General features: G+C 44.6%; 1 protein-coding gene across 1 annotated transcript in view; it reads right to left on the bottom strand.

The window, feature by feature from the left end:
* The window catches only part of CCDC171 (coiled-coil domain containing 171), a 204,891-nt gene that overhangs the window by 72,150 nt on the left and 115,534 nt on the right, over nt 1-17,207 (bottom strand). Inside the window, exons 22-23 of the mRNA XM_082206189.1 lie at nt 10,166-10,311; nt 6,899-6,953 (exon numbers count right to left, since the gene is read on the bottom strand). Of these exons, the coding sequence (XP_082062315.1) occupies nt 6,899-6,953; nt 10,166-10,311 (201 nt within the window). The remainder of the gene's footprint in view (nt 1-6,898; nt 6,954-10,165; nt 10,312-17,207) is intronic.

Below are 17,207 nucleotides of genomic sequence, written 5' to 3' on the forward strand. Positions count from 1 at the left end.
ACAAAAGGAAGTTCAGCAAAATACATAGCTCAGTCAGTAGAGCGTGAGACTCAATCTCATGGCTGTGGGTTCGGGCCCAGATTGGGCAAAATATTCCTACATTGCAGGGGATTGGACAATTTGATCCTCATGGCCCCTTCTAGCTATACGATTCTATAATTTCATGAAACACATTTCTGGGAGGGGGGAAAGTCTAGCATTTTAAAAAATAAAATAGAAACATCAAACCCAAGCTCAGTTGGATGAGAGATTAATTTGATCCAGGCCCTTTTAAGCAAACACTAAGTACAATGCCAAAGCTATTCTGTATTTGTGGGATGTGCACAAGAATATGTCCCTTATGAACAGATTTCATTGACCTTGGGCTGAAAGTGAACCCATGTCTGGATAAAATAATGGCTAACGCATGAACTAATTTCACAGTACTCCATGCAAGGATGTTTCCTTACTTAAGGCAAGGCACACACACACACACTTCATACTTTCCCAAAAAAAAAAATGAAGACAGACGGGCTCTGGCATTAGTTACTTAGATATGTCTAAGCTGAAAACAGTTTAACACATGGATATGACATTCTGCAATGTCTTATCTTTAGTTTGTCAAGGTTTTTAAATCCCTCTTGAACTGGAGTACCATTTTTAGCTTGGCTAGGTCAGAATGACAGTGAGCAATATGAATGATGGCACACTAGACAGCTATATGGACAGAGATGTCATCAGCAAGCCAGCTGTGCCAACACCTGTATGTCCTGCACAACTGATCTTTAGGAACACGGATCAAGGAAGCCAGGTTATTAGGAGAACCAAACAAAAAACAACAACAAAAAGGCTGATTGAGGCATTTGCAAAATAAATGCCCTAACACTAAGAGGAATTATTCAAAAGCAATGCTAATTTACAGTGTGTGTATATATATAGTCTTTTTTTCAAAATTCATAGCCCATGTTTCTTCCAGGAGGAGGAAAGAGTACTTATTGAAATATAAACATGCCATGATCCTAATTGAGATCAAAGTGTTCCAAATTGTGTTTTAAGGAGCCCTCTTTTTTAAAGCAACAGCAACAAATGGGTGCTTCTGAAACTCTTTAAAATATTTCGTTTCCTTGTAGATTTCTTGTGTGTGTGTCTACTGGTCCGTTTCACCTGTGGCAGGTACAAGGTTGATCGACAAAAGCCAAGAATAGGTACAATACACGCAACAGCCACCTCAGAGTCCTGTCACTATCCTGTCAAGTACACCTGAGCCTTGCCCATATTTGTGATTCACAACTTTCCAGAAGATGGAACACACAGAAAGGAGAGATATTTCATAACATCGTCAGACTCCTACACGAAGCAAGCAGAAAGCAAATAAGTATCTGTAGGACCCTTTCAAAGAACTAGGGTCCCCTGGCCTTTTTACTGAAAAATCTAAATGCGCCAGAAAAATCTATTACTCAAACATCGTTTTAATCTAAATCTCCAAATAATTCAAGTCCTTGGGATTGCTTCAAGGTTCAGCACAAATCCAAGTACATTGCTGGCACAATATGAATATTAAAAAAGCAGTTGCACTAGTAGGAGTCCTGGCGTCTCTTCTGTAAACATAGCGTATACAAGTAACCCTTCTGAGGATGTGGCCAAATTTGGAGCAATGTTCTCAGGCAATACGGATGAACAATGCTAGACTATAAACAGGGGCTGGCCACCGCCGCCACGGCTGGATTGCAAGCTTCCGGACGTCTCTGGCTGACGTCTGAAGGAGACTCAAGTCCTGGGCTGATCCAGCAAAGCCAGTTATTTGGCTCTTCCAATGATGTGCTGTTAAAACTATGGTTCTCAAGATGGGAAGCAGCTCTCCTGAAGGTGATACTGGGATTTGCTGGTGAAGGCACAACTCGGTCCAAGGCTCTTCTCACAAGATCCTGCTTGTGAGAGCAGCCCCATGCAAGGCTTCCATGGTTAGAATTGTGCGAGGGGGCAGATCAGGACACCAACTGCTTATCCTGCGCCCTCTGCCCTATCCCAGTAGCCCAGCCTACCACTGCTCACGTGTGGGGCGGGGAAGGCCCGAAACACCATGCCTTCTCTCCATGTAGGGTCATTGCATGGTTTGGAACCTTGTGAGATAAGGGTTCTAAGACCCATAGGAGGCTTATGCTCTTAGAGAAAGCCCCTTGTTTCCACAACTTCTTTGCAGATGTGCGCAGGGCTATGGGGCAGGTAACAGGGATACGATTGGGGGGGGCATGACTTGCAGATGTGGCTTTGAACACCTGGATAGGAGGAGCAAGTGTCAGGAGATGATGGCAAGGGGAATGTGCTCGCTCCCCTAACTGTTCCAATGACAGCTGACGCTGCTGGCAGACAAATGGAACCAATGCCTGTGCTTTCGGGCCAGTTCCGCCTGGGCTCAGGTTATGTTGCAGGTCCTTGTAGCATTCATTTTAAAGCAAACTCAAACCCACAGTTACTTCTCTGAATAAGAGGAATATAATACCTCTCTAGAGAAAAGTGTCAAAACTAATGCGAGAATGCGTACTCAGGTGTCTATTTGTCGGCATTCATCTGTCTGGGAGTTTGGGGAGGGGTAGTGGGGGGGCACTCGGGTGGCCCTGTTTGGGGAGGGGTAGTGGGGGGGCACTCGGGTGGCCTCTTGGGCTTGCCAATCAGAAGGTCGGCGGTTCGAATCCCCGCGACGAAGTGAGCTCCCGTTGCCCAGTCCCAGCTCCTGCCAACCTAAATAGGTACTGCTCCAGCGGGAAGATAAACGGCGTTTCCGTGCACTGCTCTGGTTTCGCCATAAGCAGCTTAGTGATGCTGACCACTTGACCAGGAAAAACTATCTGCGGACAAATGTTGGCTGTCTCAGTCAATAAAGCAAGATGAGCACCGGAACCCTAGAGTCGTTCACGACTGGACTTAAATGTCAGGGGTCCTTTACCTTTTTTAGTGGGGGACGGGACACACACACGATGTGATCCTTCTGGGTAGTTCCTCCACCTTGGTCCCCCCACTGCACCGTGCTCTCACTTGTGGCTCTTAGAAGCTGTTGACATACCACTGCATACTTCAACTGGTTGGCTAGACCAGGCGAGGGGAGCTGATGGGTCTCAAACCCTCAGTGAGTTAGGGACTTCCCCTGCATATGAAGACAGGCCGACAGAGGCCAACAGTGGATCCAACAGTCAAGAAGGCAGTTTCTGCACCTTCTGTAGAGGGAAGAATAGGGGCAGGTAGGGCTCATCAACCACTGGGAAGGGAGCCCATCTAGGAAAGGTAAAACTAAACCTCTGCTGCCTTCTGGCTAAATTGTATTTAGCACATACTGTATTTAGCACATACTGTACTGTATTTTTCTGTCTATAAGACACCCCCATGTATAAGATGCCCCCTACTTTTGGGGACTCAGATTGAAGAAATGGGGGGGGAGATGTATCTGTGTAGAAGACACCCCCTAATTTTTGACATTATTTTTTAGGGGGAAAACCTAGTCTTATACACGGAAAAATACGGTATATACTGCAGGGACGTGAATTTGGAAGGATGACATGGTCCTCTTTAAATTATGCACTAGGTACTTAAAATTATGTGGACACTGAGAACTGAAATGAAACAGTTTGCTACAGACCATAAAACCACTAAGATACGGTACTAAATCATATCTGTACTGATCAACTCTGAACTAGTTCACCAGATAGCTATCTGGTCTCTCTCCATCCTCTATCAAATTTGTTATGTACTGAACAGCAATTTAACTCTAATCTTCCCATCTGTTGCAGACTTACTTGGAAGTAGCCCCGCTGATCCGAGTGGGACATACTTCTAAGTAAAAATGTATGAGATTGAGTTGCATGACTATATATATATAACAACCATGAAGAATGTGTATCTGAAGCCCACAATTCCAGCTTTTGTGAACTGTAAAGGGAAAGCAAAGAGGCAGAAGCTGCCATGGAATAGTCTGGAACACACTTTATCTAGGAAGGTAAGGTTTTCCAAGTTGACTGTTGATCAAGTTGCGCCAAAAGAAAACTTCTTGGAACAGGAGAGAACAAAAGGAGACTTGAAAGGTAAGTGGATCTTGGGAAGACCTGGGTGGTAAAATATTTTGAATTGACTTAAGTACAACGAGGAAAGCCTGTGCTCATTTTAGGAAATCAGTAGCAAGGACAGTGGTACATATAAAATGGATGGAAGGGGTAAGCAGGAATAGTTTGGTGCAAGTGGGAAAACCACAAAGACTTGGGAATTCCTGACAGTGCGGGGATTTGGCTAGCTGAACCTCAAAATTTATTTAAATGCTTTGGGGTTCTACAAATTCTCAAGCCCGGTGACGTCAGCTGATGGGAGGGTGAGCCTGCTTGCAGGAAAATGGCTTCGCAGGCCAAACTGGACCCCCTTGTGGGACAAGACGTGTGAAGGTCCCCGCTCCTGTAATAAGTACTGCTCCAAGTGTCCCTATTTTCCAGGGATAGTCCTGGATTTCTGAAGCCATCCTGGTTTCTGATTTGATCCCAGAATGTCCCGCTTTTCCTTAGGACGTCCCTAATTTCATCGGAGAAATGTTGGCAGGTATGGTAGGATGTCCCTATTTTCATCAGAGAGTATGGAGTCATGCGATCTCTGAGCCAAGGAGATATGTAACTATACCACCTTTAGAAGACATCTGAAGGCAGCCCTGTATAGGGAAGCTTTTTTAATGTTCAGTGTTTAATTATGTTTTTATATATGTCGAAAGCTACCGAGAGTAGCTGGAGCAACCCAGTCAGATGGGCGGGGTATAAAGAATAAAATTATGATGATGATTAGGGAATAGGACGTCCCTAATTTCATTGGAGAAACGTTGGAGGGTATGGGTTATGCAACATCTGAGCCAAGTAGATAAGTAACTATACAACATTTCCCTTTCCTGTGTATATTACAAATGAGACCATTAAAACATGATAAAAAGTAATCTATTTAGCACCAGTGATTTTTCCTAAGTCTCATTCTGTTACTGCAACTGCAGGCCTTTTTCCACAATGGAAGGTCTTAGAGCAAACTCTTATCTTTCTAAATTTTTGCGGCTATGCTCTCCTGCTGTTAAGTTATAAAAAAAGAAGAAAAAGAAGCAGTGAAAAAGCATAGTACGCATTAATATTTTAGAGTAGCAGTTACCTTTCTGGCCTGATTTTCCAGACTGCTCACAAGAAAGCAACCACCAATATAATATTTATTTTATCTATTTCATAAAAGAACCCACATCCTGGATGCTGTGTGCTCTGATAAGTAATTTAAAGTAGAACCCCAAAACACAGAAAACACAATCCAGAAATCAACAACATTATAGATCAAAGAAGTTAACTCCTCTAATCCCTAGGAAAAGTTAACATTGAGCTTATGATCTATTGCTTTAGTACAGACAGGTGTACATTAGGTATAGCTCCCCCAAGGGGCAGTTTTCCCTCTAGTGAATTGCCCCCATGGTCCAAGTTCACCTTAAGGGGAAAGCTGTATTTGATGAATGTTGCTGAGGACCATTCAACCACAAAGGAGCAACATCTGAGTGGTTGTGGTCTGGGAACTTTGAAGTTGCTCACAAGTCTCCTCACATCGAGGTTGAAGGGGAAAGAGTTCAGGCGTTTTCAATCTTGCACAGTTGGGAAAATGTGTATCGCCTGTTGTGGCATGGCATTCCTGATGGGTTTGGCGATGGTAAAGAGCGCAAAAGGAGGCTCAGCTGTGCGAATTGGCCTGAAACTACCTATTTGGATCCCTTATTATGGTGCCAGATGAGCTACGCCATGAGTTGGAAAGCACAAATAAATGGTGTTGCTGTTTTAAAGAATGGGTCGGCAAACTAAGGTCCGCGGGCAGGCCGGATCAGGCCCAACTGCCTTCTAGATCCGGCCTGCAGACGGTCCAGGAATCTAGGCAGCCGGCATAGCATGCACGCACAATGGTTTTTGCGACTCAGCCAGTTGGGGGTCAAAAGTGAGGCGGGTGGCTGCTCAAGCCAAGCCCCTTCTCCGTCCACCACGCACGCAGCAACCTTTTCTTCCGGGGGGGGGGAGAGGGAAAAGGAGCCACAGTTTGGATTTCCACCATGTAGCTGCAGGCGACTGACCTCAGCAAAAGCAGATACGGAGGCAGAGGCTCGGAGGCGCCTCGGGAGCGACGCCTGCCCGTGTCTGTGGCGGCGGTGCTCCCCGCAACAGGATGCGGGGAGCGCCTGGGCGGCTGCACTCCAAAACAGTTCTGTGCTCTGCTGGGGAGGCCATTCATTAGCTACACGGTGCATGGAAAGGCAAATAGCCGCCGCCTTGTTTTCCCTCACGCAGGGAAAAGAACTTTTTGCTTGAGCGGCGCCAGCCTGACTTAGCGTGGCCAATGGCTTTTCCCTTCACTCACGCATGCGCACACGTTCTCCAGGGCTGACAGGAATGGCGTGCTTACCTCAGCCCCCCACCCTGCCTTAAAAGAGAAATACTAACTGTCAACGTGTAAAACACAAAGGAAGCAGCGTAGGTGTATGAGGGAACACCCCCCCAAAAAAATTTTACATTTGGGCAACGATGGGGTTGGTCCCAATAAGGGTTTTTGCAAACAACATGGGTCATAATCATGGCAACATATAGTCCGGCCCCACACAAGGTCTGAGGGACAGTGGACCGGCCCCCTGCTGGAAAAGTTTGCTGACCCATGTTTTAACGCATCATCTTGCCCAGGGTAAGCGGCATTGATCAAAGCCAGGACTTGGAAATAATTAGACGTGGTCACATTTTATCATGACATTGTTTTTAGAATGTGGCCATTCCAATAACAGTGTTTCTTTTAGTACAGAAAATAAAATAAAAAATAATTCAAAAATACTATTATTGAGATACAAACGTGACTGGGGTTGGGGGTCAGGGAGAGAGTCAAGGAAGTTACTCACATTCTGAAGGTTGGCTTCTACTGATTTCATATGGGCAGCGATTAATTCTTTGTCTCTGTTGAAGGAAAGAAACAAGAAAACAAGAAAACAACTCGTAACAGACACCAGCTAGCATGTTTACAGTCACAATTAATGTCACATCCATTATTTGTTAGCTTTGTCAACAGCCTCAAGATTTGCTGTCCTTGGATAACTCTGATGCAAGTATAAAATGCTTAGCTTAGATAGCTATAAAGAGACTGCCACAGGCAACACTTTCTCTTCTTTTTCTTCAGCAGACTGAAGGTGAAGCATATGGTGCTTCCTGTAGAAAGCAGATTGATAAGCAAGTCTTGACAAATTTCCACTGTGGGGGCCGATAACAGCTCTACCTACGATTCCACACTGGACAACACTGGATAGGCTCCGAGTCTGTCTAGTATTTGCTAATGAGCTGCTATGGATGCTTCCACAAATTCAGAATTTAATGCTTGTGGCTGAGGATCATCTGGATCCTAGTGTACCTAGAAATGTTGAGAATAGGGTATATCTTGGGTTTCAACAGTGTAAAGGAGTATGTCTTCAATTCCGTTAACAATCTGGTTAGCTGTTGAGTTATTCAGTTCAGTATTTACAAACCAAACAGTTCTTATGAAAGAACATGTACATGCAGATTTTTTCCTGACTGTTACAGTTTCATCACTGTTTAGGTCAAAAGTCCCATTCTAAACAGAATGACTTCCTTACTAAGAACACCTGCCAAAATTGGCCTTGCATTCAGGTGTGCAATGGCCAACACACGGCTTATCCTTTGAATGCTGCCACATTTCCCTTCTTTACACCCTAATTAGGGAATGCAGAGGGGCAGAGTTTTGAGGGGACAGTGGTGGGTATGTGGAAAATCCCCCTGCTTGCCATATCTTCCCTGCAAAGATCTCCCTTCTCATTTTCCAGTGGAGAACGAGAAGCCTGGCTTCACATATCGTTGTGTACTGCCAAACTTCCTAGTTTTACCATACTGAGAGAAAAGCAATCAAACTCAGAATACCCTCTTTGGGCAGAATGGACTAATATATTCCTAATGTCATCTCATGCCTAGCTAGGTGTGTCAAGAAAGTTGAAATTTCCAAGCCATTTAGTTTGTCACTTTCGTGACCGTGAGTTGTGGTGAGATTGCAATGTTAGTTTTCATTCTTTGTAATTTCGTAATAATGTTGTCTTTTTAATTGCTATAACCAGTCCTTTGGCAGGTGATAAATTAACATTATTGTAGTAGTAGCAGTAATAGAATAGACTGATAAGTTTACTTTTGAAGCCTGGGAGAAAAGGGTTGAATGTCTGAAACGAAACAGCTAGGCTGATACAGTTAATGTATGTTTTGTGAGGGTTTCCATCATGACAGCTGAGAATTTATGTGGATTCTTTTATATGGGTCAATTTGATCAGAAAGCGTAAGCTGTGGTAGGTTATTTCTGCCCTTTTTGGCCCTTTGTTATACAGTGGTACCTCTAGATGTGAACTGGATCCGTTCCGGAGCCCCGTTCGCATCTAGAAGCAAACATAACCAGCAATGGCACGTCTGCATACACACGCGTCGCTTTTCGCCACTTCTGCGCATGCGCATGACATCATTTTGAGCATCTGCACATGCACAAACGCCAAAACCTGGAAGTAACACGCTCCATTACTTCTGGGTTGCCGTGGAGCGCAACTCGAACACGCTCATCCCAAAGCACATTCAACCTGAGGTATGACTGTAGTCCAATGATATGTCTGTAGGATTTTCAGAATGAACTTTGCGATTTGTTAGGTCAGGGCAGTTCAAACTTTTCATACCAAGTGGGCCACAAGAGTACTTCGCCACGGGACCTGTGGGCCACGCACTGCCTCGTTGCATGCAGGAGGGGAACAAAGCCAACCTTTGACCCCAACGCCAGCCTTGCACTGCCTTCCCAAAGCCAGCTAAGCGAAGTGTCAGACTTTGGAAAGGAGGCACAAGGCTCTGGCAGGGTCCTAGAGCCCTTCCCCTGCCTCCTTCCCAAAGTTGGGAAATAACTAACTAGGCTTTGGGAAGGAGGAGGGAGGACTCTAGAACAAGGCTGGAGCCCTCACGCCTCCTTCCCAAAGATCAGCGGCTCACTTAGCCGCAGAGGCCAAGCTAGCTGCTCCGGTACCTACCAGCGCGGCCCGTGGGGGCAGGGCTGGCCGCCGGCGGGGGTGCGCTGCCGGCAGGGCGCATCCCATGGGGGTACGGCAGCGGCAACTGTCCCAGGGGGGGTGTCACCTGCGGTGATGTCACCCCCCCTCAGGGATGACACCCAGGCCAGACCGCCCCCACCTTTCTTCACCTCTGCTTTGTCGGCTTTGGGAATGCAACTTCCTCAAAGGCTGAATTGATGGGTCAAATGTTGCCGAAGGCTGCTGAAAAAAGGCATTGAGGGCTGCCTGTGGGTTTTGAGATGTGTGTTTGACCACCCTGAGTTCGAGGGTTCTGACTGAAGACAATAAATGCACTGCACTGCCTGCAGGGGGAAGACTGTGAGGTGACACAGAGAAACTGTCACTGAGGTGACATAAGAAGAGACTCAGAAGAGGCTGAGCCTGGACCCGACAGAAGTAGCGTCAGCCGCTAAAAGAAGCAGGCGGAAGTCTGAGGGTTGGGAGATCCTTGTGGTGGCGGGCAGCTGTTTAAGAAGAAGCCAAGACACCAGAGCTAAAATGGAGGAAGGATGGTGCTGAGAAGATCTGAAGGGAGAGAGAAACCCAGATTTGCCAGGTCTTTGCAAACGGCAACCATCAGCCGACACAAAGCATGGCCAATGATGGTGCTTGTGTGTTGCTACAGAGTTTTATAGACCAACACGTGCAAGTACTCTGATCTTCATTCTTGCAGATGCAATACACGCCTCGCTCTAGTCTGCCACGTATTGCCCTACGCTGGCTTTTCATATCAAGCCCTTTGCTCTTTCGCCAGGACCGCTTGCTGAATTCAAGTCTGCTAGCCAGCGATGGTGGCTCGAGCGCTGTGCAACAGGAAAGAGAGAGGGGGTCAGCACTGCTTGTCCTAAAATCACACCCATCCTTGGGCTCTGCAATGACTGAAATGGGCCATTAGTATGTTGAACTAACTTTTCTTCCTTCAAGAGGATCTTTTACTAAATTTCAAAGACAGGCAGCTGTACTTTTGTTTTCCAGCGCTGCATTATCCAAGGCTAAAACCCTTTGCATGAAAGTAAGAATTGATCTTTTGTCTGTTTCAAGTGATCTCCCCAAGGCCCCAGTGCTCACTTTGCTGCCATGCGGAGGGCACTCTCTGCATCGCGTATGCTCTCCTCCAGCCGACGCTTGTCCTGCTCCAGCTGGGTAAGATGTCTATTGAGCTGACGCAGAGATTGATCTTTTCTTCTCAGCTCCATCTTTGCCTCGGAGAGACTCTGGGAGCAGACAGAAAGCAGAGTTACTTGTCAGCTCCGATAATTAACTTCAATTTATGCCATAGGCTATTAAACAAAGAGGAATACAGACTGACTGTGAAATAGATTGAGGCTATTTTCTAATAAAAATAGTATCTATTTACCCTTCTTACAACATCCAGCGCGTTGAAAAATTTAACTGCATTACGGCAGCACACAAGAACACTCCCACCTGCCACAATCGCAGATACTACAGGTGCTATACAGATTTCTTAAAAAGTTATTTTATGCTTTCCTTACAGCATTGCGGATGAAGAATTACACGTGCAATTTAAAGTATATTTTAAAAAGAGAAACCCAAAAGCATCTGAATTTATGGAAGCGTTTTAATGGAAAACTGCTGCTCAGGAGGGAAAGGAATAGAAATATAGATGAAACAGATGACATAAATATACAAAGGAGCCAACTCCTAGAAGTTGAGGGGTCTTCGGCCCCCCCAGTAAAATATTTGAGGGCCCCCCTCCCAGTTGATGGGCATTGCCATTCAAATGGTGTGAGTGCGCCACATCATGTGATTGATTACAAGGGGCGGGGCTTACCCCAATATTTTATTCAAGTTGGCCACCCTGTAGAACACTCTCTCTCTCTCTCTCTCTCTCTCTCTCTCTCTCACACACACACACACACACACACACTATATATAGAGAGAGGAAAAAACCACCCTCTCTATAGTCCCTCAATTCGTTACAATACCATTCTGACAATTATAACACACAAACATTCTGTAACTGAGTCATATGGCTTTTCTGATTTTCACATTTTACTGCAGTTTCCATCCGTTGAAGGCTTCCCCAGGATCTACTCTCTAACATAAAAGGCTTCAGGTAGAAAATTAGTTTAGATTGATACATTCATGCACACAATTCCCCAAAGGACGAACAATTAGACAACTTGCATGCAAACTACAATCAAGGCCTTTATTCTGGATTTGCTAAGCCCAATTTTCAATTCACAGCTCAAGCTCTTCTTTTAATCTAACCTGCCCTATTGTTGAAAGATATTACAATTTGTAGAGCCTAGAGATATGTCAGGGCTATATTAGATTTTTCGTAGTCTCTGCATTTTGTTTATTCTTGTCTGTATTTAGAGTTTCTTACACAAAAATCTAATTCTAAAAATACGCCTTTTTATAAGAGTTTACCTTTCGGCTGTAATGCTTATTGCAAAAGGACTTAGCTGTACTGTAGCAGGACTAAATTCCTATATGCTACTTTGACAAATTAAAAAGTTATAACCTTCAAAATGGAGCCAGGAATTTTAAAATATCTGCATAACGCTTTACATCTATTCTTAACATCTTCCATCTGAGGATTTGAAAGGATCAAGCAGTAGAAGAATTTGGGGTATTGATTTCCAGGAAGGCTAAGCAAGCAAACTTAGCCTATGTCAATGGAAACTCAACTGTGGAACGGAAGCCCAAAGGACCTCTGCAGGGCAAGCTCAGATTATATCAAACACCTGGGAAGCAGAGGGCCACTTCTAAGATTGCTTTTGAAAGACTTGGGCACACACCTTGGGAGGATTCTGCAAATTCAGGAAAATAATAACCATCGCATACATATTGGAATCGAGGCTTGTGAACCCAAGAATAGCTCTGAGATTATTTCTCTACAGGTACCATTGCTCTGAAATGGTTGTACATAGGATGATTGACAAGAGGGCCTCAAAGATCTTCAGATACAGATGTTCCTCTTGGGAGTGACTCAGAGAACGAATGCAGAGAAGAAATCAGAAATTGGGGTGGGGAGTCCAGTTCCTATTACCGTGGTACTTTGGGTTACATACGCTTCAGGTTACAGACTCTGCTAAACCAGAAATATTACCTCGGGTTAAGAACTTTGCTTCAGGATGAGAACAGAAATCGTGCTCCGGTGGCGCGACGGCAGCAGGAGGCCCCATTAGCTAAAGTGGTGTTTCAGGTTAAGAACAGTTTCAGGTTAAGAACAGGCCTCCGGAACGAATTAAGTACTTAACCCAAGGTACCACTGTACTGAATTTAAACTAGCATTTAAATGCAAAATGTACATTTAAAGTCTGCAAGACAGTGACAATACAGCTGAAGGAGAAAATATAGTTATCTCGTAACAACAGTGTTCTAGGATGAATGTGCCTATTGCCACGTATACTTTCTTTATCAAATGGGAAAACCACATTCACGCAAAATTCAGTTGATCGAATTTAGAAGGGTTGGTGGGAGGGAGATTGCATTACTCAAGAATTTCCCCTTTCCCTTTAAAAAAAAAAAATCATATAGAAGATAAATTCATTGCTTCAAAAGCCTTTTTGATACTGCAGGAAGAATATATGGTCCTTTTTTTTTTCCTTTTTAAGAAAAACAAACAGCACCAAATATTTCTCCGGCAGAAATATGAGACCACAAAACAAGACACATTCTGTACATTATAAATCTGAACTTAACTCTATTTTATTCTTATACAGAATGTGCTATTCCTTGCATGCAGGTCTTTTGCCTTCCTACACCCAAGTGCAGGGCAATTGGGGGGGGGGACTTCAGAGTTTAACTTTAGACCATCTCTCCCTTAATGTCTTTTTTATGTTGAGATTCCACACCGAGAAGCTTAGATATTCTTACAACATTGATGGCATTAGGTAGGCCTTTCTTCTTCTTCTTCTTCTTCTTCTTCTTCTTCTTCTTCTAGAGGTCTTTTGCCCATGAAAAGTTGCAGCTAGCTATAGGCATGATTGAGAAGCGGCTGCTGTTGGTGGGTAGTAGATTAAAAACCTCCTTCTGCCTGCAGAAGATAGACGCAGGCTTCTCTAGACTGCAACTATTTGTTTTTTAATAATAACAACAACAACAACAACAATTATTATTATTATTATTATTATTATTATTATTATTATTATTATACCCCGCTTTTTACTTCAGCCAGGCTTCGGAGTTGCTTGCCAATAATAAAAACATATAATATACAGAAATGCACCATAGGGTGCAATCCATTTGAGATTAAATAGGTTTTAAACCAACCTGTTTAAGTGGGCATCATGTGTGCTTTAAATGTTCTGACATCGCACTCAGTAAGCAAGGCAAAGAAGGTGCTACTTCCATTTAGCATCACAGTGTGAACTATATGTGATATTGGCACACAGGCAAACACGATGAATTAATGAGTGCAGCTAAGTCATCATTTCAAGCATTCAGTTTGCAGGCAACAGGGCGCAACTTTATACGCTGGGAAAATAAAAAGAGGCTAGACCATTTCTCTTCTTCCACTTTTCCTAACAAAATAATTTGAAAGCTTTTCCGCCTAGAAACACTTACTCAATGGAATTAAAACTACACTGAGTTATTTCCTATTTACTGCAAAAAAAGCAAGATAACCCCCCAAAACCCAAAAAGCTGGCCATTGCATCCTAACTGGCAAACTCTGTTGGTTACTTGCCCTCCCAACATGAACTGCAAACCACAATCAAACTGTGGTTTGCAATTCCGGTTTGGAGAACAAGCACAAACCATAGGGAACACATGAGCCTTAGTCATGCAACACCAAACCATGGTTTAGTATTTCATGAAAACCAGTTAAGAAGGATTTGCATTTCTGAAGAGCTCCTGAAGTAACCATCAAAATGATTCCTTACTACCATTGCACCCAATTTTTACAATTAAAAAAAATTCCACCTTTCTTTTTTTGCCTCGGATAAGACCACGGCAGGCGGAATTTTAGCAGATTTTTGAGGTTTCGGGGCTCCCATTTGTTTTTTTAAGGATGCTAAATCTGCTTTGAATCCCTACCACCAAGTTGTTCAAAGACAATAGAAGGGAAACCTGAAAGCAACAAAAGTTTACGTGACCTGGAGAGGTGAAGAATAATTTGCAGGCATCAAATGATGACTATCCTGGACACTTTCAGGAGAAAGTCTCACCTCTGCTTTTTAAACTTGGCCTTTGCAGGTTAAAGATAAATCTCTAAAATGGTTGGAATCACTTAACCTCAAAAATGGTTGAGCCATAGTCCGGAGTGCTTTAAAGTAATATATTTTCGGTTGCTAAGCCTTCCCCCTCCACCGCCCCCCACTCCCCATTTCTTCAGATTGATCTAATTAAAACCCCCGATAAACTTTATGGGCTCTAATATTTCCAGCCGAACGACGGAAACCAAGAGGGTGTGCCTCAAGGCAACAAGGCGGCCATGATAAGCAGCGGGCTAGCCACTAATTTCTCAACCAGGGTAGAGATTGTGAAAAGTGTGATGTTCTGATATCCAAGAAACTGTTCAGGGGAGAATAGGATAAATCAAGTTTAATAACTCTGGTCCTAATTGTTCCCCCAATGCTCAACTCTAATTACTTGGAGAACTCTCCTGACTGTCACCTGATATTAAGTTGTTGGAGGCTGAGTGTGGAACGGCGAGATAATCAATAAACATTTAGAGGGGAGAAGAATGAAGATTCCCCGTTAAGCAGTGGGAAGCGGCAGCACCCAAAGCCCTTCTGCTCGTGAGAAAGCCTATGGGAGACGCGCCGTGATTGCAAAGCAATAATCCAAAGCCCTGTTTTCGGGCCTCAAGGCAGGAGTACGTCTGAGGGAAAAAGGTTAACACGGTCACCCTAATTACAGCCCACTTTCACATGCTTCATATATAAGCGAAGACAAGCCAATTAGGTAGAGAGGAAGATAAGAGAAGTTTTATTTGTATACTAATTAAACCCCTGATGAAATTAAAGGAAAAACATACAGCTCTGTAATTGTGTCTGAGAAAGGTCACTTCAGGTTCAGTTATCAGAAAAGCACAGCCTTGAGATATTTCACTTAATCCACAATAGAGCCCCTTTCTCTTCTCTTTTTTTTTGCTCCCTGGGCCTTAATATTTACAGAAATAGGAAAATTTCAAAGCCCGATAGCGCATTTATCTTGGAAGCGTTGTCGTAGACAAATTTGAACCGCTGGAAAGTTGAAGCTGGATAAGAGAGAGCAGGACAACAACAAAAACACAAAATGCCCACCTACTGCCGGCCTACAGCGTTGTGCAGACGCAGAGAGTGTTCGTTTGGAAATGCAAAGAGCCTTAAGACACATTATATTTAACACATTATATTGTTAAAGACAAAATAGCCAAGCATATAAAGGAGTAAGTCTTGCTGAACGAGAGCCAGGTTCAAAGTGCATTTCAATGCCACCCCAGCTCAGCTTCAGATAACATTAGCCACATTTCGCTTTCACTGTATTAGCTGGCAAGATGTTTTAAAAATAGAATAATACTAATATCAAACTTGGCAATAGAGCAATGCAATCCTGCGCTTCAATTATCCCTTGGAAGTGAGATACAAGCTTAGGGAGGAAGAGATGGGAGGTGCATTTTTTTATAAAGGAGATTTCACAAACAGAATTTCTTCTGATTTTTTTTGCAAAAACTCACTTCCCACTACAGTTATAACAAGATCCTGTTTACAGTGAATTTGTCCCAGGAGTCAGGTGACTCATGACATGAATATTAAGTGAGAATACTAAGCAAGAATCCTGCCTATACAGTGGTACCTCGGGTTAAGTACTTAATTCGTTCCAGAGGTCCGTACTTAACCTGAGACTGTTCTTAACCTGAAGCACCACTTTAGCTAATGGGGCCTCCTGCTGTTGCTGCCGCGCCGCCACTGCACGATTTTTGTTCTCATCCTGAAGCAAAGTTCTTAATCTGAAGCACTATTTCTGGGTTAGCAGAGTCTGTAACCTGAAGCACAGCCAAATTTAAATAACAATTCGGCACACAGCTGCGAGGCATTTGCGAGCTCTTTTGCGGAGAAGGTCCTGTTGCTCCGCCATGACCTCCCTGCCAATTTGGATACAATGAAGGAACTGGAGGCCCCTCGACTGTCCTCGGGTCCAGTATTGGACCACTTTGACCGGATATCCCCAGCTGATGTGGACAGACTCCTCCAAGCTGGAAAGCCCACCACCTGTCCTCTTGACCCGTGCCCGTCCTGGCTGATTAGAGCGTGTCCAGACGAGGTGCGGGCCCCCCTGGGTGATATCATCAATTTGTCCCTTGGCACTGGGATATTCCCAGGGGAACTGAAGGAGGCAGTGGTGCGCCCGCTCTTAAAGAAAACATCATTAGATCCTTTAGATCTATCCAATTACCGCCCGGTTTCGAATCTTCCATTCCTGGGCAAGGTGATTGAGAGAGCGGTTGCTGAACAGCTTGGTAGGTTTCTGGATGAAACATCTGCTCTCGACCCATTCCAGTCCGGCTTCCGCGCTGGCCATGGGACCGAGACGGCTCTGGTCGCCCTAACAGATGATCTCCGCAGGCAGCTGGATCGAGGCGGGTCGGGGCTGCTGATTCTTCTAGACCTGTCAGCAGCCTTTGACATGGTCGATCACGAACTCCTGGACCGCCGCCTTGCCGACGTGGGGATCCAGGGCACAGTCCTTCAATGGCTGCGCTCGTTTCTCTCCGGTCGGGGACAGAGGGTGGCGCTTGGGGGGGAATTGTCATCGCGCCACTCCTTGGTGTGTGGAGTGCCTCAGGGTGCAATTCTCTCCCCGATGCTTTTTAACATCTTTATGCGCCCCCTCGCCCAGCTTGTCCGGAGTTTTGGGCTGGGTTGCCATCAGTATGCCGATGACACCCAACTCTATCTGTTGATGGACGGCCATCCTGACTCGGCCCCAGATACACTGACCAGATGTCTGGAAGCTGTGGCTGGATGGTTACGTGGGAGCCGGTTGAAGTTAAATCCTTCGAAGACAGAGGTCCTCTGGCTGGGACGGAGCGATATGGGATTGAGGGGGCAACTCCCGTCTCTTGCGGGGGTGCAATTAGTGCCAGCATCATCCGTGAAGAGTTTGGGTGTAATCTTCGATACCTCCCTCTCTATGGAGGCGCAGATTACAGCTA

The sequence above is a fragment of the Podarcis vaucheri genome, assembly GCF_965113315.1.
Source record: "Podarcis vaucheri genome assembly, chromosome: 17".
NCBI lineage: Eukaryota > Metazoa > Chordata > Lepidosauria > Squamata > Lacertidae > Podarcis > Podarcis vaucheri.